This window comes from Penicillium diatomitis (assembly GCF_028827545.1).
Source record: "Penicillium diatomitis strain IBT 30728 chromosome Unknown utg000003l_segment0_segment0, whole genome shotgun sequence".
Classification (NCBI taxonomy): Eukaryota; Fungi; Ascomycota; class Eurotiomycetes; order Eurotiales; family Aspergillaceae; genus Penicillium; species Penicillium diatomitis.
Genome location: NW_026623175.1, coordinates 3183577 through 3206534, shown reverse-complemented (window position 1 = coordinate 3206534; position 22958 = coordinate 3183577). Strand labels below are relative to the sequence as shown.

Genomic DNA, 22958 nt, shown 5'->3' with positions numbered 1-22958 from the left:
GGGCAGCTCGGGAGAGTAGGGAACAACCCTAGCTTTGAGCGGAAAGCCCCGTCTGGAACAATGTGGCTCGCGGTGCAGCCTGTCGAGATTGTTTAAAGACGAAAGAATACTGGAGCAGGAGGGGGGCAAGATGATCGCTTTTTTGGGAGGTTCGAACTGATGGAGGAAGCTGCGGCTGCGTCGGTGGTCAACGGTGGCTGAGAGGAGTGGAGACGCTCGAATGGATTTCTCGTGCCGTTCATTTTGGGGGGGGGGGGCATTGGACAATCTCCACATGTCGGACAGTCCCCGCAACTCTGATCCAGGTTCCTTCTTGACATCATGTATACACGCAGTAGAACCCTTTGCGGCAGCGGGCATGAGGGTTAACAGGCCGAGTGCTGATGGCTCCCATGTAATAGTATTTTGCCAACCTAAGGTGACCACCAGGTCAGGCGAGCCACAAAGCCAATGCTATCTGTTTATTTCTACAAATCCAGTGACCACTAGGTTGTGTGTCTTCCATTACACATGAACGGTACCACTACCCATCACAAAATGGCTCGATCAAAGCGCTATAGAACGCCTTCCCCGGCTTCAAGCCCGAGACGATCAAAACGCATACGAAGAACACCACAAGCCCTCTCTCAGCCATCGAGAGGATTGCCAAGCTTGTCCACCGACACAGAGACAGAGGATTGGGAAAAGTTGGCTGCCGCTGCCGAGGCAAGAATAACGCAGTACCAGCCCAAAGACCGCCATCGTGAAGACCTCCTCCAAGATTCCTTAAAAGCCTTCATCAACTGGTTACCAAGAGGAGGCCGGGAGTCTGTGGCGAGAGACATCAGGGATGCGAAGACTGATGATGACCTGTATAAGGTCTTCATGAATCTCTACAAGGGTCTTGCAATGCCAAGTAAGTCTTTAGTAGCTTGGTTATCACAGAGTTACAACAACCATAACTAAGTAACGCCTATTTTAGTGAAAGCACTCTCTAAGCCATCTTCAATGATAGAATCTCCCCATTCCAAGCGCGTGAGACAGGTCGAGGTCGGTGCTTCGCACCTTGACGAGTCGCAGACCCGCGATGATATGTTCAAGGCCTCATGTCTCCGACGCGATGGCTATCGCTGCATTTTCAGTGGCTTTATGCAGATCGCGCACTGGCTTCAACTTAATGAACCAGATGCTATCAAAGCCGCGCATGTTGAAGTCGCGCATACCATCCCCTTCTCATACGCCTCGTGGAGGACAACGGTAAGATAGTTGCTAATTACGTTGTCACTTCGACGGTCACGGCCATGCAATGGATGATGGGTTTCTAATGATTCTTCATGGTGAACCACAAATGACTAATACGTCCTCGGGTTAATGATGAACAGGAATCACGACATGAGGCTGCAAGTGCCTGGAGGGTACTCTATAGCTGCTTCCCTGGCGTTCGCCGAGCGGGCCTGTCGGCTGAGACCATCAATTGCGAATCTAATGGACTCACAATGCAGCGCGAGTGTCATGCTGATTTCGGAAATTTTAAATTGGCGTTCAAACCCGTTGAAGTAAGATGATCGAATCAGGGCCTCGATAGCCCCAATCAACCTGCTAATATATTCTCAAGAACGAAAATAACAAGCACGAAGTGAAGACGTATCGAGGCTGTTCAGCTCTGACGAGAATGTGGAGCCCTGCAAGTGGCTTCATTGAATTGAAGCAAGCGGATGATGCGAAAGATCTCAAACTCCCAGATAGAGATTACTTGGACTGCCATTGGCGGATTACAGAGATCTTCAACGCATCCGGGATGGGTGAGGTGATCGACAAACAATTCCAGGAATGGGAGGATTTGAAGGGCACTTGCCACGAGCTCCGTGAGGATGGTACTACTAATGTTGATCGCTTTTTGCGTGCTGATCTATGGGCAGACGTTGCCGGTTGAGCGATGTAATCTAGCTTCCTGACAAGTGGTCTACACGGTCTGGCCTACGTTTGGAAAATCCCTACGATGATCTAGAGTTAGTCATACTATTATCATTGATCATTGTCTTTTATAGTTTCAACCCAAACGCCTGGAGAATATGCTATGTGACATGGAAACATCTTCGTTCATGTTCCTCTTTTTTTCACTTCGGATAAAGCTCAAACTCAAGCAGTGACAGGCTGGAACAGTTCCGGCTTCATATTGATCTTGCACAACTTGGCAACGCAGCCACTCAACTGTAGAAGCGATTGCACCCCGTCCAAGATTCGCATATGCGTGAAACCAATCTCCTTGATGAATTCCAACTTGGAGTGCTCTGAGAGGGTCGGAATCGTCTTGGTAACTCGGAACATGGTACTGATGATATCGTGCGACGAATAACCCAGTGTCCTAGGGTTCATATTAGCCAATGTACTCAACCGGTCCAATACAGGCTTCTTATAAACAACTCACCAGAGCTCATTGAGAATCTCCAATGCCGCATCCACTTTGCCCTCCCAGCAGGCTTTAATCATTGCCTGTACTTTGACCGGGTGCGGGCTATCCACCACTCGGAAGACGTTGTCTCCGCTCACAAAGCCAAAGCCCGACCACGTACTTTGCAGATTGTTGATCGCCTGACGCATGTCACCCTCGGCACTGAAGACGAGCGCAGCAATTCCATCCTCCGAGTGCTGGACCTTTTCCGCCTCGCAGATCTGGAGGATTCGCTTCACAACCTGAGCATCAGTTAAGCGGGAATAGCGCAGAATGGCACAACGGGATTGCAATGGCTCGATGATCTTGTTGGACTGGTTGCAAGCAAAAGCGAAACGAGTGGTGGTAGAGTAAATTTCCATGGTTCGTCGCAGGGCTTGTTGTGCGCCGGGCGTCATACTAATCATCATTGGCAATCCGAGTGAGCGACGTCGTTTGGAAGCTCATGGGTTGGACGAGGAAGAGAGGGGCATACCTATCAGCTTCGTCGAGAATGACCAGCTTATGTCTTCCAGGAGGCAATGTGACCTTCTTTTGAGCGAAACCTTTGATTCGATTTCGAACCACATCGATACCTAGAGTAGACCCGACGTCAATACATGATCCCGGGGGTTCTAGTAGAATTGACAGGTCTACACTCCACCAGTTCCCTCTGTCCACATCAAGACATACCTCGCTCATCACTGGCATTGAGTTCCAAAACTGCCTCCTTATATGCGTCTCCCAGCAATTGCCGAGCCAAGCACAACACCGACGTTGTCTTTCCAATTCCCGGCATACCAGAGATGATCACATGGGGCATATTGCCGTCCTTGGCGATAATCTTCAGCCGCTCCACCGTCTCTGTATTTCCAACAACATCGTCGAGGAAAATCGGACGATACTTTTCGACCCTGTTCGCCAGAACAAGGAAACGAGTCAGCTGTCCAGGCCCTTCAACTACTTTCCAGCTCAACAGAAAGTGACGACACTCGTCCACTTACCATGGGAGTTCATAATCTGCCGGAGCACCTGCTGTAACAGCGCGCAGGCCTGTACGCTCAGCCACTTTGGAAGACTCGGCTTGCACCATGTTGCGCGTGAATTGGGGATATGTATAGATCGTGGGGGGGGGAGAAAGCGGTGATGGAGGAAGACGCGAAAATGGACGCGTTGTCGCGATAAGCTGGTAATTGATGGGTGGATAAGCTGATAAACTGATAACCCGCGGCTCTGCAGCAGCTTCAGAGCTGCGGTAGAGCTGGAGTCATATAGTTGTGACTTGTGAGTGCATAGACGGCGTTGATTTGGAAGATGATCCAGCATACATTATTATTATTATTATTTTGACAGAGTGAGAGCGACATACATACTGAAGAGAGCTCTGAGTGTTCGAGTTTTGAATGGGGTCTTGATTGAATCGCCGCCTTTGAACGCTCTCTCAACAATATGATTGTGCAGCTGGCCAGGCAATGATGAAGCGATCTTTCCAGCAATACACAAAAGAAATCTTATTTCGTGGCAGGATGATCCGTCTTATAAACCAGGCCCGACGGCCATAGACTCAAAATCGTTCCGAATACTACAGGCTGTATGGATCTACCATACACACTACTTCCCTCAAACATCTCAACTCCAGCCTCATGCCAGATGCCAGATGCCAGAGGCCAGAGGCCAGATCCAATCCCTAATCGCCGAGGCTTATCGTCCGTTCGCGGCTTACCGTGAAATGTAGACTCCACTTGCAAAGGGCCGATCATTCTTTTCATCAAACACAAACACAACGGTCCTGATAGATCTTTGACGTCTTCGTTTTAACAACCACACGCTTCTTTGCAAATACAGATTACAGTCAATCGCTTGAGGAATTTTGACCCGGCATTCGAACGCAACACTCTTTCTTGTCTCGAAGACCACAACCAATCTACCCGGCCCTGCGCTGTCTGGCAGACCTGCGCAACTAAAATCATCAACCAAAGCATCTACATAGCTCCGACAGCTCCGACGACAAACTCCCTCAAGACCGCACTTCATTACCTTCAAAAAAGCAAAGTTGCGCTCGCAATCTCAACCAATATAAGCGAATCACTTGTTCCAAAATTGCGCCCGTCATACACTATCACTCGCCATCGATCCTTGCGACAACACTCCACAGTACACAAATTACCATCGTCATCATCATTGTCTACCACCAAACCATGTCACAACCATCCGTCCGCCGCAACCTGTTCCAGCAAACGCTTAGCCGCCGACCTGCGACAACCACTCCTCTTCCTCTTTCTCCTCCTCCTCCACCTCCTCACCTTCACCCCCATCCTCATTCTCACCCTCCTTCGCAGTCACATCTCCATCCTCACGCTCACCATTACTCCTCCATTCCCCCCTTCCCATCTCTCCCCCCTCATCCCAATACGACAACCATGCCCATGCCACTACCATCCAACGACCATACCAGCAACAACAACACCACCACCACGGGCACCACGAACAACCACGCGCCCCTCTCCAACCGCTCCGCCCTGCATCGTCTCAAGCCAGCCTCACACTCGCGTCCCCATTCCCACTTATCCTCGGCAACAGACCCCTCGCGCACGATGAGATACCACATCCCCGAAAAGGACCGCGAGATCGTCGTCCGCGACAAACACGGCGGGTATAAACTGGACATGCCGAGTCTGCCACCGCAAACATCGTTCAGTGAGGATGGGGAGGAATTGGGGGATGTGGATGTCGATGTTGGTGTGGATGGTGGGAGTGGAATGAGGAATGCATTGGAGGCGGAGTTGAGTGGGAAGGATAAAGAGAGTATGTGAAATGTTTTCTCTTTCGTCTCCGAAGGGGATTCTTTGGTTGCGACACCGTTGGGCCGACGCCTCGGGCCTGAAGTATGGCTAATGGGTGATGTCTTCTTCTAGAATTCGAAGCTGCGCTGGTGGAAATGGTCATTCGGCATCGCAATCGTCAAACGAGTGGGGGGCCTGATGGTGAGTTATTTCTACTTTTTTTATGGTTGTCTGGGACTGCGATGCTACCGCTATGCATGTCAAGGATTTATGAGTGATTCATCGGGATGCAGAGCCAGGCAGAGGTACTAATGGCTGCGATGGATCAAACTATAGAAATCTTGGATATTGTACACCAGAACTTACGCAAACAAGTCGCTTCCCTCGACGACGACAACTGGATGTTTGAACCGGAGAGGGAAATACAACCGTGAAGGACGAGATACGGGGCGAGGAGAAACAAGGACTTGCTTTGCTATGAAACGCCTATCGAGATTCGATTGCTCAAAAGGGAACCCATGACGAAGATGCATGGCCCTCTAACCAGGGACTATGCATATGTGCTACATTGCTATAGTAGTCTTCGGGCGGCGCACTCCGCAAGGTACAGCGACACGAAAGATCTCTTCTCCTTCAACCTCCGAAAGTCAGACTACTATCTGCGCCTGTCTAATCCAACTCCATGCTGGAAGGAGGCGCCGCCACCCTCTTGGTCGATCGACCACCGGCCGGTCCCTGACCCTGGCTCTGACCGCCACCAAAGAACATGCTGCCCATCATGTCCAACAGCGGGTTGCCTTGCCGAGGCACCTTGATGCCAAAGTATTGCTCGCCGATTTGAGCCAGCATGTCATCCCAAATCCCTACGTCGCGAATTTGAGCCGCGTAATGCGCCGTCAACTGTCGGAATAAATCCCCACTGGCGCGCTGGATCGTGAGCATCAACAAGCCCAGGAAATTGAGCAGCGGTAGTGCAGGGTACAAGCGGATATCCGAGTTGGCACTGCTGACGTTCTGCACGCCAAGAGTCGGGTTGGCAGTGGACAAGCGGGAGGTGAAAATGAGCAGAGCCTTGTTGGCACTGCGAACGTTGCCAGTCAGGAGATAGGGGAAGACGGCGCGGGAGGCGTACAAAGCCGCTGTGTGAGGATCGTCATGCGTGTACCATTCGAATTCGAGCCGTGCTAGTGTCTCGGCGGATTCTGACGTGCCCAAAACCAGATGTTTTTCGGCATCATAGGGCTCGTTATCTGTGTGTGATTACAGATGGGTCAGTTAGGATAAATCTTAGCTCGATACTTTGTCCACCCTTGTGAAACATCCATCTGGAACGTTGCTAAACCAGAGAGATGCGTAAACTGTGACTCCAGGATCACTCACCCTCCGCATAAACAGAACCCGCCGCATGGTGAAGCTCAGGATCACCTCGTTCCAGCGGACCATGTCGACCGCTCCACCCAATCATTTCCTGAATGTATCGCTTTCTCGTCGGTTCATCTGAGGGGAATTCCCGTAGAATCTCAATCAGGCGCTCTATCAACACCACAAGACCGCAATCACGAATTAGCAACGTTTTCATGAACCAGGCATGCGAACCCTCCACTCAGTGAAGGACCTCCGAGTCAATCAACCACTCTACTCACTCTTCCGCGCCCGACCCTCCGCATCATCATCACCACCCCGAATCTCCCACTCGGCCTTGTTATACACATCCGTCACCAGCATGATGGCCAGATCACCACCGCTCGCCGATGCGCCCTGCTGTGAACCCGCGCGCAGCAGAGCCGTGGCGCCGCCGGCCAACAACTCGGCGGCGGCATCCCAATTGGAGGCCTTGATGTAGCGAGCGGCGATGACACGGAGTTGTTGGTGGGCTTCATAGTAAGCGCCTGCTGCGATTCTGTTCCCAGAAGAAGAAGGAAGTGCGGGTTAGAACGCGTGAACAGAGCTTGCTGGTCGTAGCAAACACAAGCAGGGAGATCGTGAGGGATGTGAATGTCAACGTACTTTTCTTGCTGGCGAGCAATGACCTTGTCGATGCGGGACGTCATCATGGGCGAGGACGGTCTTGGGTGGTCCGCACTTGACAGGACACGAGAAGAATCGAGTCTGAATTCTTCAATAGGATAGAGCAGGATGAGCAAGCCAGGGACAGTACGTCGAGCGGCCGTGTAGAAGGCAAAGTGATGGAAGCTGCAAGACCGCGGGGGATCGAAAGTTAAAGAGTGGGGAAACAAACGGGAGCTGGACCAAGTCGGCGATTTGGTCCCGAACAGAGAGAGAAGCGCCGAGCTGGTTCGGTTTGGAGCTTGGCCGGTCGTTAAGACTCGAGCGGGTTAACTTGTGCTGCTGCTGCTACTGCTGCTGCATCATTAATATTTCGCTTCCTCCCGCGGGTCTGCATATCATCGGAATAGCAACCAGCAACGGACCGGATTGCAGAACCACATCGACATGTCTGTTTGAGCCGGGCTCGGAACATCGCCTACTGTACTGGGAATATCTATCTCCTTGCCATATTCGATCTACGTCAATTAGCGCCGACTCTCCGACTGCAACTATTCACGAGTACGCAAGTCAGGTCTATAGAGGTTATTCTCGTCTGTTCCAGTCCTAGCTCCACTCTTGTCTACACGTCCACCCGCGCTGCGCGACATTCCTGCGCGATCTGGAGCAAGAGACGAGCTCGACTCGTGAATAAGTCTGCAGTCTGCGCAGTGCAAGCTCTACAACCCTTGACTAGGTTAGTGCATTGACTTCCACTAGACAGAGACACTGGTGTGTGCAGAGTGAGCCCACCGACCATCGACGACTCATTCCAATTATCGCATCGCATCTCGACGGTAGAGCCAAAGCTAGTGCGCTAGGCGCAAAAGCAACGTTTTTTTGAGGATTGGCGGGCTCTCTCGATACTTTCGTCGCAACGCAACAAGTGAGGATCCTCCTCACTCACAGCTCACGACATGAGTCGCGCACTTTTCGAAATCCAACCGATAGCGCGCTTCGGTGGAGTCAACACCACCATCCGCCGACCAAGGGTAAGTCATTCGGAGGCGCGAGACAAATAACAGATGAATCCCATCTTGCAAAAACAGCGAATTGAGTCCTCTTTATCTGATGGGAGCTCCTCTCTGAATCGACTTTGTATAGGAAATCGCGTGCTTCTCCTATGACCAGGAACGTCGTTTCTCGTTAGGCGATGCGTCAATGGCATATTACTATCCGCCGAATCTCCCAGCGGATCTGAACATCGGGTTCGATACGTTTCAAAAACTGGATGACTCGGCGGATGAGCATCTGGATGCGCTTCTTGAAACGATCATGGCCATGGAGAAGGAGACGGGGAAGAAGTGTGAGACGGATGTCATTACTTGGCGAGGCATGATGACCAAGGTGAGATCAAGGATCAGGGTTGAGGGTGTGCTTTCATCATGTTGTGCTTGTATCAATTCGGGCCATGAGGAGCCTGATGCTAATGGCTTGATACTCTGCTCATGTAGATACTGACGGCTCCCTTTGATATGATGAACGGGTGAGTGCCTCTGACTCTATTTCTCCCGGGATCTCGATCGAAGAAGAAATGAAGTGACGAATATCATTCTATGCAAACTAATACAGAACTAACTCTTAATTCCCTCTTGTCTTTCTTCTGCAGATTCGAGATGAATATAACATGCTTTCAAGTGAGTTGAAGCAGGAGCTCGACACTCTCATCACCTGCACATGGCTAATCTTTGCACAGGGAACATTGTACGAAATACCACACTCAACGCTTCAAGCCAGGATCAAAGCATCGTATTGACAAGCCACGCGATGCTATCTACCAGATTCATCGAAGAACACAACGCCTACAAGAACCAACAGAAACACATCCAAAAGAATCAGAGGATGCCTCCAGGCATGGCATCTCAGGAACTCATGATGTACTGGGGTAGGTCTAACCCTCTGTGCGCCGTCCCTTTGGCCTTTCCCTCCTAACTCATCGCGTTCGATGTTTCTCAAATCTGTTATGCATTGAAACCTCTCCTGTCAAAAATCACCTCATTGACATACCAATGACACTATCCAACAGGATACAAATTCGAAGCCCTCTCCGTCCTGCGAAAACCATGGGACGAAACGTCCCGAGCAGAGATAGAAGGCCGACAAGACGAAGTCGTCAACAACAGCGCCCAATACTGTTCCGTCGTCAAGACCGGAATGGGACACGTGCGCATGGTACTCGGTGGTGAAGTGGATGCCGGTACGTTTCGTGTCTTCATCTTCATTTCTTCATCACCTGGATCTCTCTCGACAGTTCCCGTATCGAAAGAAGGAGAATAAAAGATAATACCCAAATACAAATGCAAACACCGTCTAACATCCTCATCTCAAAAACAGTATGGGACTGCAAACCCGTCCTCAAAGAACACCCCATCCACTGGGTCGAACTCAAAACGTCCGCCGAGATCCGCAACGACAGAGACATGGTCAAATACGAGCGCAAGCTGCTCAAATTCTGGGCCCAATCGTTCCTCCTGGGCGTGCCCAAGATCATTGTGGGATTCCGTGATCAACAGGGTATTGTACGGCGTCTGGAGGAGCTGGATACGGCGAGTATTCCGGGGAAAGTGAAGAGCGTGGGGAGGGGGAGTTGGGATGGGAATATCTGTATTAATTTTGCGGCGGGGTTTTTGGACTGTAAGTTTGATATCCTGCTGCTTCGTTTTTTTTTTCTTGTTTTTTTTTTTTGGATCTTATTTTGAAAGGTGGCGGATGGTTTGGCTAATGCTTGGGTGGTCTGGGTTTTAGGGTTGAAGCAGGTTGTTCAGGGGGAGGGAGTTTGGAGGATACGCAAATTGGAAAAGTCTCATGTGATTGAGGTGTTCAAGATTGAGGAGACGGGCCATGGGGATATTCTTTCGTCGTCGTTCAAGTCCTGGAGAGAAAGTTTGGGGAGGACCACGGATGACTCGTCGGAGCATCCACCTGCGCAGAGTATGTAGCATTTGTACAGGGAACAAAGATGATCATAAAGTCAACATTGAATTGGACATGGAAGGAGCACTTCCTCTGTACAGTGGATAGTTTTGTCCAACAGACATGGATGAGCCAGCTCTACTCATTCTCTGTTCGGTCGAAAGTCCTCTTGTTTGTCCCCTTCGCATCTGCATCTTTCTCCGAACCCTCTCCCTGTTCTTCCATGGCGCGTTTGCGAAAGTACTCGTCGCGCTCGGCCTTTCGAGCGGCGGACTTGAGACCCCGTTTATGCCCATACGAATTCAAGTGAATTTCCCACTGGGCGTCTCCTACGACCGTCTTTGCACAGACATCACAGGTGAAAGCCTTCAGGGGCGACGTAGACGATACGCCCTGTTCTTCTCGAGCGCCGAGGATGGTTCGAGCGAGGGCGGACAGAGATTTGGGATCAGGCGTCGAGGCACCTTGCTTCACCGCGCGGACAATGTCCTCTGACGGTTCTGTGATGCGGCTAGTCCATTGTGCAACGTCACTGCTGTCTAACAGGTAGAGTCGCTGGGTCATATCAGCATCGGCGAGTGCTCGCCACAGCTTGTTGCGGATCCATTTGATCTGAGAGCCTCCGTACTGCCGCGTCGCCGTGCGAATCGCTTCGATGCACTGACTGCGTAACGTGCCCAACTCATCCTCGTTGAGAACTCCCTCGTGACGTGCCGCAAAGTATGGTGCCAACTCTTTAAACCCAATAGAAACCCACACGCCACGAGTTTGATCCACTTCCACGCCCTCGGCTTTCTTCTGTTGTATAAAGTCGTACATTGTCTCCGCCTCGGCCATCATGCCTTGTTCGATCATACCATCGACTCGTGCATCCAGTCGTTGATTGAGAATTTCCTTCTCGGCATGGACCCAGAAGATCAACGTGTTGTCAAATCGCAGCAGTCCTCCTTCCGTTTGAGTAGCAGCTTTCTGCTTCTGTTCTTGCTGTTCCGCATAGATTTCCGAGGCCGGTCGCCCGGTTTGGAAATATATCTCCAAAGAGCGGCGAATCTTACGGCCGTCCTTTGGATGCCACCGCGCAGCCATGACCGGGTCCACTTCTCTCAATTTCTGCATGAGCACTTCGGGAGAAGAGTCGAGTATGGGCCATTTTTCTGATGTGGAGGTCGAGTCCAGCCTTTGCGTTTCGTTTGCTGTCTTTGCTGTGGTCTCAGATTCTGAATCGCATCCTTCACCGACTAGTTGATCCTTGAATAACACAGCTTGCGTATAGTAATGAGTTCCCCCGACCAGGATCGGGAGTTTGCCACGGCTTCGGATGTCAGCGATCAGTCGTAGCGCCTCTCTTTTGAAGTGTCCGATCCGCCACGCCTCGGTGTCGAGGTCTACGCAGCTGAGAAGATGGTGGGGGATATCTTTTCGTTCATTGAGGGGAATCTGATTGGTGATGATGGGCAAACCGCGATACATTTGCATGGCGTCGCCATTGATGATTTCACCGTTAAATCGGGCGGCCAAGTCCACAGCGAGCTGTCTGTATCGATTAGTTGATCAGTGGAGAAAGTTGGATCATGTGCGCCGTATTCCATTGTCGCCTGAAGACATGCTCTACAGATTTTCGTCTGGAGAGGGGTGCGGGGTCCGTTCATACCTTGGACTTGCCGGTGCCTGTCGCGCCTACCACAGTTATGAGGGGATCCATGATAGCTGGACGAAAGGGATTGAGAGATCGAAGGGCCGTAAGCATGCCGATCTCCACATCGTGCCTCTGCAGGAGGGTGGAGCTGATCGACCGAGCCTACAGCACCCAATACGCAGGAATGACGGAGGTGAGGATGGCGTGGTACGCTAAGTCTTCAAGCAAAAGGTGATGAGTTAGTTACAAGTTACAACATTGAACATAGTGGATTATTTTCCTTATCGGCCACTCCTTATCAGTGCCATTACCTCATCTGCAGCAGTCGGCTGCGGGAACTTTCTCCGGAAGCTCGATCAGCTCGATCAGATACGTTCGATCGATCGACAACTTTACATAAATACAACCTTGAGTTTTCTAGGGTTAGAAACATCCGGGTTGTTATTGCATACGTCTTTTGCTTTTATTTCTCTCTTCAATCTTTCTCACCTCTTCGATCTCTATTCAGCTTCTCTATTTGTATCCATCTCGCCCGCATCCCCACCATCTCCCCCTCGCATCCACCGTCACCTTCCGTGAAACTCGCACCATGACGACCCCTACCCCGTCTATTGCGGTCCAAGGCCTCTCATATAAATTCCAAGATGGTTCTGACGGTCTTGAGAATGTCACTCTTGACCTACCTGCGGGTAGTCGAACGCTTCTGATCGGCGGTACGTTCCAGAACATGCTTCCGTCGTCGTCCTCTTCCAACAGAGAGTAGAAGGGAAACGAAAAGAATGACCTAGCACATTCTGACAACTATCTTTCCATTCCAGCCAACGGCGCGGGTAAAACCACCCTCCTCCGTCTCCTCTCCGGCAAGAAACTCGCCCCCACGAACACCATCACCGTCGGCGGCCTCGACCCTTTCAAAGACAGCCTCGAAGGCGTCACCTACCTCGGCGTCGAATGGGTGCTCAACAGCATCGTCCGCACCGATATTGACGTGCCGACCCTCCTCGCCTCCGTCGGTGGCAACCACTGGCCCGAGCGCCGCGACGAACTCATCGAGATTCTCGACATTGACCTCTCCTGGCGCATGCACGCCGTCTCCGATGGCGAGCGACGTCGTGTGCAACTTGCCATGGGTCTGCTCCGACCATGGACTGTGCTCCTGCTGGATGAAATCACGGTTGACCTGGACCTGCTTTCGCGGAGCAACTTCCTGGCGTTTTTGAAGCGGGAAACGGAGTCTCGGCCCTGCACGATTGTGTATGCCACTCATATCCTGGATAATCTGGCGCAGTGGCCTACGCATCTGGTGCACATGCATCTGGGCAAAGTGAAGGCGTGGGGCTCAGTAGAGACGTTCTACAATCAGGTCCCGGATTGGACGTCGGAGAATAGTCGGTTGGGTGAACTGGTGCTGAAGTGGTTGAAGGAGGATCTCAAAGCGCGCGGACCACGAAACGATGGCTCTTCGAGTCAGGCAAAGACGTACGGCGCCATGAATGAGATTGGTGGATATGGACTGGAGAAGCGAAGTGATTAGGGCGGTGCTTCCACTCCCGATTACACCGTGCCGATGTCGTCTTCAACGTCATTTTCATCCATCACTCTTCTTATGTCCTTTTCAACAAAAGCCGCATACACCCTCCTCGGTCTCAATTGATCCATTCGTCGCGAGACATTCACTTCCTCCCCGTCAATTCTGCATTCTCATCCAAAATCTATTCAACCACCTCGAAACCATCATCATTTCCCACCCTGGTTCTTCCCACATACCCTAGCTCTCCAGCTCGCCATCCCCTTCAACAAACCAATCACTTTCAACAGCCCCATCACTCTCAACGCATGATCTCAGCCGGGAAAGACACAAACCCTCCCAATCTTACCCAGCCCACCCCATCATTGTTCAACCACATCCACCACCGTCCACCCGAATCCCTCCCGCGACCTCACCTCCATCACGAACCTATCCTCAACGATTCCCCACATAGCCCTGCAAACAATCACCAACTATACCGTATAGAAGACAACATTGATCGTTCTGGCTTGTCTTGGTCACACCCACATTCACATTTACATTCACATTCAAATCCATCTCAACGTAGGATGCGAAAAACATGAACATGCGGGATAATTCATGTTAGATCCTTACTAGACAGCCATTTCACCACCATTACATCATATCAGTAGCATAATCGCCAGCAAAAAAAAACATCTTAATTATATCTAAACACCAAGCAACATCCCCCAACATCCCCAAAACAAACCGAAACATAAACCATCAATCCGAAAACACCTACACAGTAACCTAAGCCGCAGCACATCCACGGAAGCCCTATCTTTCAAAATCTCCCAATCCCATTCCATTCAACGACCTTACCCAACCGATCACCCTACCTGTTCCCTCCAGCTCATGTACTACCCAGTAACCGGGACCCTATCCACCATCCAAGCTTCAGCTGGTCGAGACCTGAACCCCGATACTTCTCTTTCCTTCACTGAATCATGACGCAGCCCAGGTGAGTCGTAAGTCGCGAGTCGTGAGTCGTGAGTCGGGAGTGTGACAAGCACCAGTACAATACATGTATAGACTATCGAGTCATGGGCGTCTATTGCAGGTTGTGATATTGAATGGACTATGGAATAGAGAGGACTATGATATGTGTAATGGGTAATGAGTAATGACACGGGTGATAATGAGACGGACGGGCGACGGTGGATTCATGGACTAGGTACTAAATAGGTAGAATTGTTGCAGGTTTAGGTACTAGTTGGTAGTGGTACTAGGTAGTAGACTGGGCATGCTGATTCATCAATTTTGAGAATTGGAATACGAGGTGACAGGGTTGTTGTGAAGTAAGTTAATGCGTAGGATAGTGTCAAGTAGAAGGGAAATGGCATCACGACGGAGACCGGTTCGTGAAGAAGGGGGAGACTGAGTAGAGTCATACGCTTTCCTACGCACTGAGGACATGGGTGATACCAGAGAGGAGAAGAAAGCTGAGGGCGGCCCAGGACATAAAACACATCACCTTGTTGGTCATTCAAGGAACAGGAAACAGCTCATGATAGGAGGGAAATTGAGGGTTCTTTTTTTCTTTTGATGAAAATGAGTGTCATAACAATTCCAAATTAAACAAAAGGTCCCCAATGAAAAGGGCCAGGTCTGCTCTGCGAACAATTCAGAAGAGAAACCAACAAGTCCTTCACAACCATCACTCACGAGTCGAGCTCCTCGGCAAGCAACCTGAATCGATGCCCACCTCCGGTGCTCAACATAGTTTCAATGATCATCATGAACCGGACCACGTCCCTCTTCTCTCGCACGACACAATCCAGCGCGTTTTCCCAAAGGGTATCCTTTTCCCCCTCAACCGGTGTAGCTACACAGCGTCCAGTCCCAAGAGACCAAACGAGCATAGAAAAAGGGTATCACTTTTTCCTCCCAAGAGCATGTCACAGACACCTCGAAAAAATAAACTCAAAAATAAAAAGGAAAAGAAAAGGAAATGCAGACTCGACAAAGGGGGGGGGGGGGGGGGGGGGGGATGTTGTGGGGGAGAGGATAAAAGAAATCAAAACTCCAGGGCCATGAATCCCACCACCGTGACAATCATCAAGCTCCTCTAACCCCCTCCAAGACATTCACTTCTCGTCATATGAGTTCAACTCGTTCCGCTCTCTCTCTCTGGTTTCCCCCTCGGGTCACAAAAAAAAAGACGATCACTGGCCTTCTCAACCTCCACAGAGACCCACCCGAGTCCTTGAAGCAGGGGCAAAGAAATTGCACTCCAGTCAAACCTCTCTCTTCACTCCCCGGCTTTAGGCGGGTCCCCATCGCATTCTTTGCCCGATCCTTCCTTCGATTCGAGCATTCCAGTCCATAACAGGTTCACAGCTGCCTATAATGATTGCCGCCGCATAATTTCAAGAAGAGGAGATAGATTCAGCATCGACAGGTGGAAACCCCTCCGTTGGTCGTTGGACTCCGAGTGTACCCGAGAGATCGTAGGATTGTCTAGATGTGAGGGAGCTTTTGGTTCGGATCTTGGCGCACTGAGATGGAATACTTTGACAGGCGTGCTTTCGCGGAGGTGGTATCGGCCAGCTCAGTCGAGATGAGCCATCATCTCCTCTTTGGAGAGCGGCTTGAGATTGTTGATATCAAGACCTTGCGCTTCCAGAGCGGGACGGGCGTGGGGAGGAACAATCTGGGCATTCAATTCGGGTGCGATGGAAAGTTCTGTAATGGTGAGTCAGTTGGGGTTGAGGGAAGGTAAGGAAGACCAGTCAAGACTTACCATGTCGGGTGAAGTTGAAAAGAGCGGGCAATTCTTTGGACGGGTTGCTGGGGTGTCGGGAGTCGGGCAAGCGGGTCGCAGGATCACGGAGCTCGTCAAAGAAGGGGTGGCACATGGCTTCAATGGCGGACAATCGTTGCGTAGGGGTGTATTCCAGGAGGGCGGAGATCAGGTCGATAGCCTCGGGGGGTGCTTTCCGGAAGACCTAGAGGAGATGATAAGCCTCTGGGTTGCAAGCTTCGCGAGAGAGAGAGAGAGAGAGAGAGAGAGAGAGAGAGAGAGAGAGAGAGACGGGGGTCATCGACATCGATCGTCGGAACGTACCTTGTTGAATGGGTGAGGCTTGATTTGAGGGAACTTGTGCTCCATGTAATTGGGGTTCATGGTGCGAATTTGTTCCCGAGTCGGGGTGCCGAGCACCTTGATGATCTCCACCAGTTGGTCGATACCCGACTCACCGGGAAAGAGGGGTTGGCCCAACATGAGTTCGGCCATCACGCAACCGGTTGACCACACGTCTAGACGATGGAAATTAGTTTTCAATAGAGTTCACATGATGGCAATGTGCAATGGCAATACGCACCGATCTTTGTGGTGTAGTTAGTGGCGCCAAAGATCAGTTCGGGCGCGCGGTAGTAGCGGGAACAGATGTAGGAGACATTGGGCTCGTTCTCGATCAAGATCTTGGCGGATCCGAAATCACACAGCTTGAGGATGCCGGTCGCGGGATCGAGCAGCAAGTTTTGAGGCTTGATGTCGCGATGACAGATGCCCTGTGAGTGAATGTAGGCCAGCGACCGGAACAACTGGTAGATGTACAGCTTGACCTCCAGCATCGGCATGGTCGTCTTCAACTTGCTGAAGTATCGCGACGCGCGATACACGGTCTCGGGGACGTATTCGAGGACCAGATTGAGGTAGACTTCATCTTTCTGTGAATCACACGATACCGCAACGAGTCAGTCAGCGGGACAGGGCCATCATGGAAACCAGCGGTAGGATGATTCGGATCCAAAGCTATAGGGCAAGGAAAGAGCAGGAGTCGATCACAGAATAGGTGAGAGAGTGGATGGCCGATCGTGACACAGACAGCAGGTCGAGGGGGTGAGGAATCAAGAGAGGAGGAGGAGGGGGTGGAAGAACAGCGCCCGTCCATGGACAGGATGGGTTGGGCGGGAAAAGAGAGGAGACAAGAGCGCAGCATACGTACCCTATCGCCATTGGAGTAGTAGAAGGCCTTAAGCTCCACGATGTTGGGATGGCGCACAATCCGCATGATCTGAAGCTCACGGTTCTGGATATAACGGGTCAGTATCCAAGGCCAGACCAGATGGCACAGACGCCGCATTCCCTTCCAAGGCCCGGTTTCCCGGAACGAGTATCCTTACCTTGAACCGCTTGTCCTGCAAGACCCTCTTGATGGCAGCGTCCTCGCCGCTGGGGGCCATCTTGGTCTGAAAGACGACTCCAAACGATCCATTCCCGACGATCTTACACTGGGTGTAGGAGATCTCCTTGTGCTCGCCAGTCAGGCCATCTTGGACCTTTTCGCGGATAACCTCTAGGCGTGGAGAACGTGGACATGAGCGATGGGGATTCCAGATCTGCGAGTCGCAATTGAACGGCGACCTGGAGAGGTCAAGATGCACTTACCACCCATGCGTAAAGTTGGGAATAGCCCAGGCCGATTCTGTGACATTGTTTGAGAGGAAAGGAGGGTTTGAGGGGGGGGAGGAGGAGAAGAGCGAGAGAGACGGAGGGATGGGCTATTGCAGAGAGGAAAGAGGATCCGTTTTGGGCGAGGTGTAGGTCGGGCTGGTGGAGTAGCTTCGGAGGGGGAGGGGGGGGGGGGAGAGAGAGAGAGGGGGGGGGAAAGAGAAAGGCGTGTGGTGGTGTGGGCGGCAAGACCAAATGGGGCGTGGTGAGAAGAAACGGCGAACGCCAAGAATGCACGAGAGGGATCGCGGGAGGAGGTAGTAAGAGAGAGAGTAACAAGAGAGCAACAAGAGTTCGAGATGGGGTGAGGGTAAAAGGAGGAAAAGCGAAACCACGAGGAGAGAGGCTTTTAGCTCGTAAAAAGAGTTTGGAGTGGGCACAGTAAGGGTACGAGAAGTCAACGACGAGCGTAGGAAGGCAGATTATGTGTAGGCTAAGGTCAGAGTGTAGAGACTCTCTAGGAACGAGTCGTCGAAAAGGGTAATTTTAAACCAATGACCATGACGTGGAGGAGGCAGGCGGATACAACTGGTGACTCGCGAGGGACGGGTTGACGTGGGAGTCAAGAATGGTCGTATGCGCGATTCTGTGAGTCTGCGACTGCTGAGTGTTGAGAGCTGAGTTCTCTTAGTGCCGTGCCAATGCCGATGGTACTATGATGCCGATGCTGGTGCTGGAGCTTGCGCTGACTGCTGGGTGCTGATGGCCCGGAGGATGGGTGACTCTGATCACGGCGGTGGTGGAAACTGCCGCTAACAGGCCCAAGAGATCACCATCAAAGGTCACCTGGCGGCGGGTCAGAGTCAACATGGCCTCATTCGGCCTAGTGGGAGATGGTAAGATTGGTACTTGGAAGACCGCCTTGGTGGGCCTCATCACCGGACTCTTGGTGGGGCTAGTGGTACTGGTGAGACAGTGTATTGGTATTACTTTGTGGGACTGGGACGCGGTACTTCACCTCATGGAAACCTTACACTGATAGCAACTGGTCACACTTCACTCAACATCTCCCAGTATTACATGGTCATGTGATTTGCGGACTAAACAAAGTACCACTCACTACACAAGTACACTTTACTAACTTGATACTTGATATCTGTAAAATTGGCTCAATGATGACTTGACACTGAACTCCCAAAAACTGAATTGAGGAGCAATAGTGGACTCGGAGTGGGTGAAGAAGAGTGTGACTTGTGACTGCTTACCCGTCGCTTCCATCTTTATAGCCCGATTCTCAATCCTAAGCACCGCTTCAGCAGGTGAGACTCATCAGTTTACTAATAGGTGGTGTGATGTGCATCAAGTACTCGGGAGTGACACCACTGACCAGACTCGAGGCACATAATGGCCCAGCCATGTGGTATTGTGGCGGTGCCCACCGCCAGTGCTCAAGTGGTAGTGAGAGTGTAAGTGATAGTTACCAGAAGACTAAAGAGTGAAGACTCATCAGCTCAAACAAAGGTACAAGGTTGAGTTAACTTGAATAGTACCTAGTATTCTAGAACCCTGTTCCTTTACGGTGGGTACTAGCAGCAATACCTTCTAGACTGATTAGCTCGTAGGTATATGCACTTATGCATTATAGTACCATCCTACTATGCTACAATCACCGTAACGGTGCCCTTCAAACGCTTATATAGAGATGATCATACCCAGAGCAGACAAAGGTGCAGACATGCCCGATCGTGATTTCTTTTGCCGGAAAGCTTGGGTAGGTTGTCATTGGCTTACATGATATTGAAACGGGGCTCTTCCAACGACTTGCAGACATCACATATTATTTGCCCGTGAACACCGAGAGACCAGAGGCCGTCCTGGGTTCAAAGCCTTGTGCTAGTCACTGATCAGGACGTCGCCTTTCAAAGATCAGCAAGTTGATCATCATCTGGCTATCATGTACTCAGCCGTATGTCCCCACTTTCTGAGGGCTCCTAAATCACTGTGAACATTCTAGGGCAGTGAGGGTCAGATTCTATACAGTCAATACTCAATAGTCTAGGATAATGGACGCAGGACCCTGTCAAAGCTGGAGGCTGAAAGCGCTTGTTGTCATCACTTGTTTAAAAGGAAGCGGATGGCTTGGGCCATGATATCATTGAATTTGGCCCGCGTTAGTAAACTACCGAGTAATACATAAGTAATGAGTAATGAGTGATTAATGATTACATATGTGGATGATATATACAGTACCGTACATACAGCATGCTGTATCTGTGTATCGCTCGGTCGCTACCCATGTTACCACCATGTGAACTTCAGCATCAAAGAGTACACAAGCCACAGGGTCTGATGATTCTTCCCTCTACCTTGACAATCAACACTCCAAACACGAAAGGGCATGCATAGCAATCACTCGGAATTGAACACTCACTTCAATCATCCCCCACTTTCACCCTGGCTAGTCCTGCACACAACAAGAGCAAACAGTCATCAACGAATCAAGAGCTAAACAAACAGCAAACAAGAAGGACCCGCACACGTAGCAGGTCGTACCTGCCTCGACCAGCCTCATCACTCCTCCTCATCCTCAGCTACGCAGCTACACAGCCGAGTACCAGCCTCGCTGACCACCAGCCCTGCACAAGTCCAACCTCATGACCTCCTCCCAAGACCGAAACCCATGGCGAGACATGATCGAACGACGCTTCGGATATACACTTGATCCGTGGTCGGCTGACCTCCTGTAATTTTTCCCTCCCATGAGGAATCTTTTCTCATTTCCCTTTATTGCTTGGACCACAGGAACCTCAACGATTGGCTCTGTAGGCCTCGTGACCACGATGTCATCGAGTCTCCAGTGGGTCACCACCTTGTCCAGCTGACTTGTGGGAAACATGATTGGGAAGCTTGGGCCACAGCTGGGCCCGTGGAACCGGTCGCCCCGTTCCACAATTGCTGTTAGTGCTCCCGTGTCGGGTGCAGGTGGTCATTGCTTGATGAATGTGAGATTCATGGGTTTTCTGAGTCTGTCTGTCTGGCGATGGGTGATGCGAGACTGATGATGAGCACGGAATAAGGAGGCATGACTAGCTTCTTGCTTCACAGTCCATGCAAATTTCATCATATCGTACACTTGTAGGTCTGAGTATTGAACAGTAGCACAATCTCGTCATGAGGGTCATTTCCGCCCGACTACTGGCAAGTTGTAACCAAGTCTCGTGCTGTCCACTCTGTGATTACCTAATGTAGGAGCACTCCACTGCCTGGTGATGCCGGCCTCAGGCTTTACTTTGTGACGGACCAGGAGCATTCACGCTGCCCTTAAGATATCCTTCTTAACAGCACTACAATTCTTTCCAATACGAATCCAATAAAGTTCAATAAGCAGGCGGATGTGTGTGTCTCCATCACAAAGAACTTTTCCACATGTATCATCTATTTTCAGCACCTCGGAAATCTAGATCATAACGCCAACCTCCACGGCTAGCCACCTGCTCCTGGGCCACCTACAGCAGCAAGGTCGTCACCGGTGATTGTCAGCACCCCAGTCCCGGCACCACTTCCTCCCCCAACAGCGCCCTTTTAGGCACCGACCCCAGTCTAGACCTATACACCAACTACCCATACTGCGATTTGACCTAGATCCGCCATGTCAGGGGAGAACCACCGTGCAAGCTTTGCTTTGCCTTGTTTGACTCCTCTTGAATGAATCAAACGCCATTTCTCCCCCCGTAGAGGCCTGGACAAGTCGAGACTCGAGATCGGGTCCGGGTTCGGCGAGAATGTCGCGAGGGCTTTCCCGAGCTTGTTATTTGTCCGGGGAAGTCCACTCAGGTGGTGTACCTGGCGAAAAGGGGAAAAAAGGTATTAAGGGAGTATAATCTGGGCTGGGCTAGACTTTTGGGGGGGGGGGGGGGGGAGTTTCTTTGGGATCTCCTGCTGGTTCGGAGGTCAGATTCGATACCGATGTGCCAGATGTAGAATTATACGTCGGGTGGCTTTTTGCTTTGTCGGGTAGTGCAGGGGGTCAGTGTCAACTGGTCACATGGTCTCATATGGAGCACAAAGATCAGTAGCTTACTCTCATCCATTAGTGCGCTACTACGCTACAGTACGCGTCACTCAATTGTGATCATCCCGTCAAGTCAGGCAAGATACTCATCTCATGTGTGAAAGGTTATCAATCATTGACAGTTCACTCATGATCGTTCTTCATCATATCCTTGCCACTGTAACTGACTGAGCATACTTGCGTTTTTTTCCCCTGCAAATCCGTCTCTTATCATTCAAGTCTACCCCTTACTGATCGCAGCCCCCTTTACTCTGGCCTCTGCCGATGCCCGATGCCCGATGCCCAGTGCCCAGTGATTGCACCGAATGTACCAATCAAACCTGGCATCACAACCTGAGAAGTGGAATGGAAAGCACCCATCAATACTACGACCCGGACAAATCACACCAGAACATGAGTTAAAGTCGACTGCGCTCTTGGCTCCGCTAGCTCGCCAGGTACGGCTACAGATCCTCCAGCAAAGCAGCATGTATAGTAAGACTATCTTGACTATACAGTGTACAGTATACACTGTCACTATATACTGTCACTATATACTGTCACTATACACTATACACTATACACGAGTCCCGGCGCACATCTCAATCTCAACCCCAATCCCAATCTCAACCCCAATCTCAATCCCAATGCCAATCCCAACAGCAAAGGACATATCATGCCCTGCGAGATAAGACACGAGATCACCGGGTTCCGACATCCCGAGTCCATTTGGTAAATGGTCACCATACGTGACATGCCCCAATGAGACTGTCATCCTTGAACAGATGCCCACTGCAGTCCCCTCCCCTCGACGTACTCCTCGTAACGATCCAAAAACAAACGACGACAACTACCCAGGCCTCTCGATTCACGCACAGCTCAACCCCAAATCAGCTCCCAACTCATCGGGAATCCACCCGCAGCTAAAGCAAAGGTACGTATGTCTATGCGCAGCCGCACTGTCGACTACAGGTAGGATGTCGTTGTACAAGGAACATGCAGGTGGTCCATGGATATCCGCAGCCGCATAGGTCTAGCCATTTCACTTGACTTGGCGTTGTGCTTGATGCGTCATGGGATATAGTCCTCGAAAGGGTTTGGATCGATCTGGTCTGGTTTATGTTCCTGCGCCGGTGTTTTGCGAAAATCGAAAAGAGAAAAAAAGTACACA

At 51.0% G+C, this 22958-nt stretch overlaps 8 protein-coding genes across 8 annotated transcripts; 4 read left to right on the top strand and 4 right to left on the bottom strand.

The window, feature by feature from the left end:
* Positions 1 to 537: 537 nt before the first annotated feature.
* On the top strand, positions 538 to 1912 carry N7539_003190 (HNH endonuclease signature motif containing protein; the record flags this gene model as incomplete). The annotated part of the gene is made up of 4 exons (XM_056932792.1): positions 538 to 895; positions 962 to 1236; positions 1362 to 1535; positions 1595 to 1912. The coding sequence occupies 4 exons, from the start codon at positions 538 to 540 to the stop codon at positions 1910 to 1912; spliced, it is 1125 nt and encodes a 374-aa protein (XP_056792751.1).
* Positions 1913 to 2118: 206 nt separating this feature from the next.
* N7539_003189 (replication factor C subunit 4) lies at positions 2119 to 3503 on the bottom strand (the record flags this gene model as incomplete). The annotated part of the gene is made up of 5 exons (XM_056932791.1): positions 2119 to 2344; positions 2408 to 2830; positions 2907 to 3006; positions 3104 to 3324; positions 3415 to 3503. The coding sequence occupies 5 exons, from the start codon at positions 3501 to 3503 to the stop codon at positions 2119 to 2121; spliced, it is 1059 nt and encodes a 352-aa protein (XP_056792750.1).
* Positions 3504 to 4608: 1105 nt separating this feature from the next.
* N7539_003188 (uncharacterized protein) lies at positions 4609 to 5627 on the top strand (the record flags this gene model as incomplete). The annotated part of the gene is made up of 3 exons (XM_056932790.1): positions 4609 to 5215; positions 5326 to 5394; positions 5530 to 5627. 3 exons carry the CDS (start codon positions 4609 to 4611, stop codon positions 5625 to 5627), a joined length of 774 nt encoding a protein of 257 aa, XP_056792749.1.
* A 235-nt stretch (positions 5628 to 5862) lies between these two features.
* N7539_003187 (protein GET4) lies at positions 5863 to 7244 on the bottom strand (the record flags this gene model as incomplete). The annotated part of the gene is made up of 4 exons (XM_056932789.1): positions 5863 to 6443; positions 6574 to 6726; positions 6837 to 7093; positions 7201 to 7244. 4 exons carry the CDS (start codon positions 7242 to 7244, stop codon positions 5863 to 5865), a joined length of 1035 nt encoding a protein of 344 aa, XP_056792748.1.
* Positions 7245 to 8156: 912 nt separating this feature from the next.
* On the top strand, positions 8157 to 10178 carry N7539_003186 (DXO/RAI1 family decapping nuclease; the record flags this gene model as incomplete). Its single annotated transcript, XM_056932788.1, has 7 exons — positions 8157 to 8231; positions 8344 to 8586; positions 8849 to 8876; positions 8936 to 9124; positions 9266 to 9436; positions 9574 to 9873; positions 9985 to 10178. The coding sequence occupies 7 exons, from the start codon at positions 8157 to 8159 to the stop codon at positions 10176 to 10178; spliced, it is 1200 nt and encodes a 399-aa protein (XP_056792747.1).
* Positions 10179 to 10290: 112 nt separating this feature from the next.
* On the bottom strand, positions 10291 to 11854 carry N7539_003185 (tRNA dimethylallyltransferase; the record flags this gene model as incomplete). Its single annotated transcript, XM_056932787.1, has 2 exons — positions 10291 to 11682; positions 11804 to 11854. The coding sequence occupies 2 exons, from the start codon at positions 11852 to 11854 to the stop codon at positions 10291 to 10293; spliced, it is 1443 nt and encodes a 480-aa protein (XP_056792746.1).
* Positions 11855 to 12377: 523 nt separating this feature from the next.
* Positions 12378 to 13322, top strand: N7539_003184 (putative ABC transporter; the record flags this gene model as incomplete). The annotated part of the gene is made up of 2 exons (XM_056932786.1): positions 12378 to 12501; positions 12607 to 13322. The coding sequence occupies 2 exons, from the start codon at positions 12378 to 12380 to the stop codon at positions 13320 to 13322; spliced, it is 840 nt and encodes a 279-aa protein (XP_056792745.1).
* Positions 13323 to 15888: 2566 nt separating this feature from the next.
* N7539_003183 (GSK family serine/threonine-protein kinase) lies at positions 15889 to 17779 on the bottom strand (the record flags this gene model as incomplete). The annotated part of the gene is made up of 7 exons (XM_056932785.1): positions 15889 to 16022; positions 16081 to 16285; positions 16405 to 16598; positions 16664 to 17012; positions 17291 to 17374; positions 17469 to 17641; positions 17734 to 17779. The coding sequence occupies 7 exons, from the start codon at positions 17777 to 17779 to the stop codon at positions 15889 to 15891; spliced, it is 1185 nt and encodes a 394-aa protein (XP_056792744.1).
* Positions 17780 to 22958: the final 5179 nt, after the last annotated feature.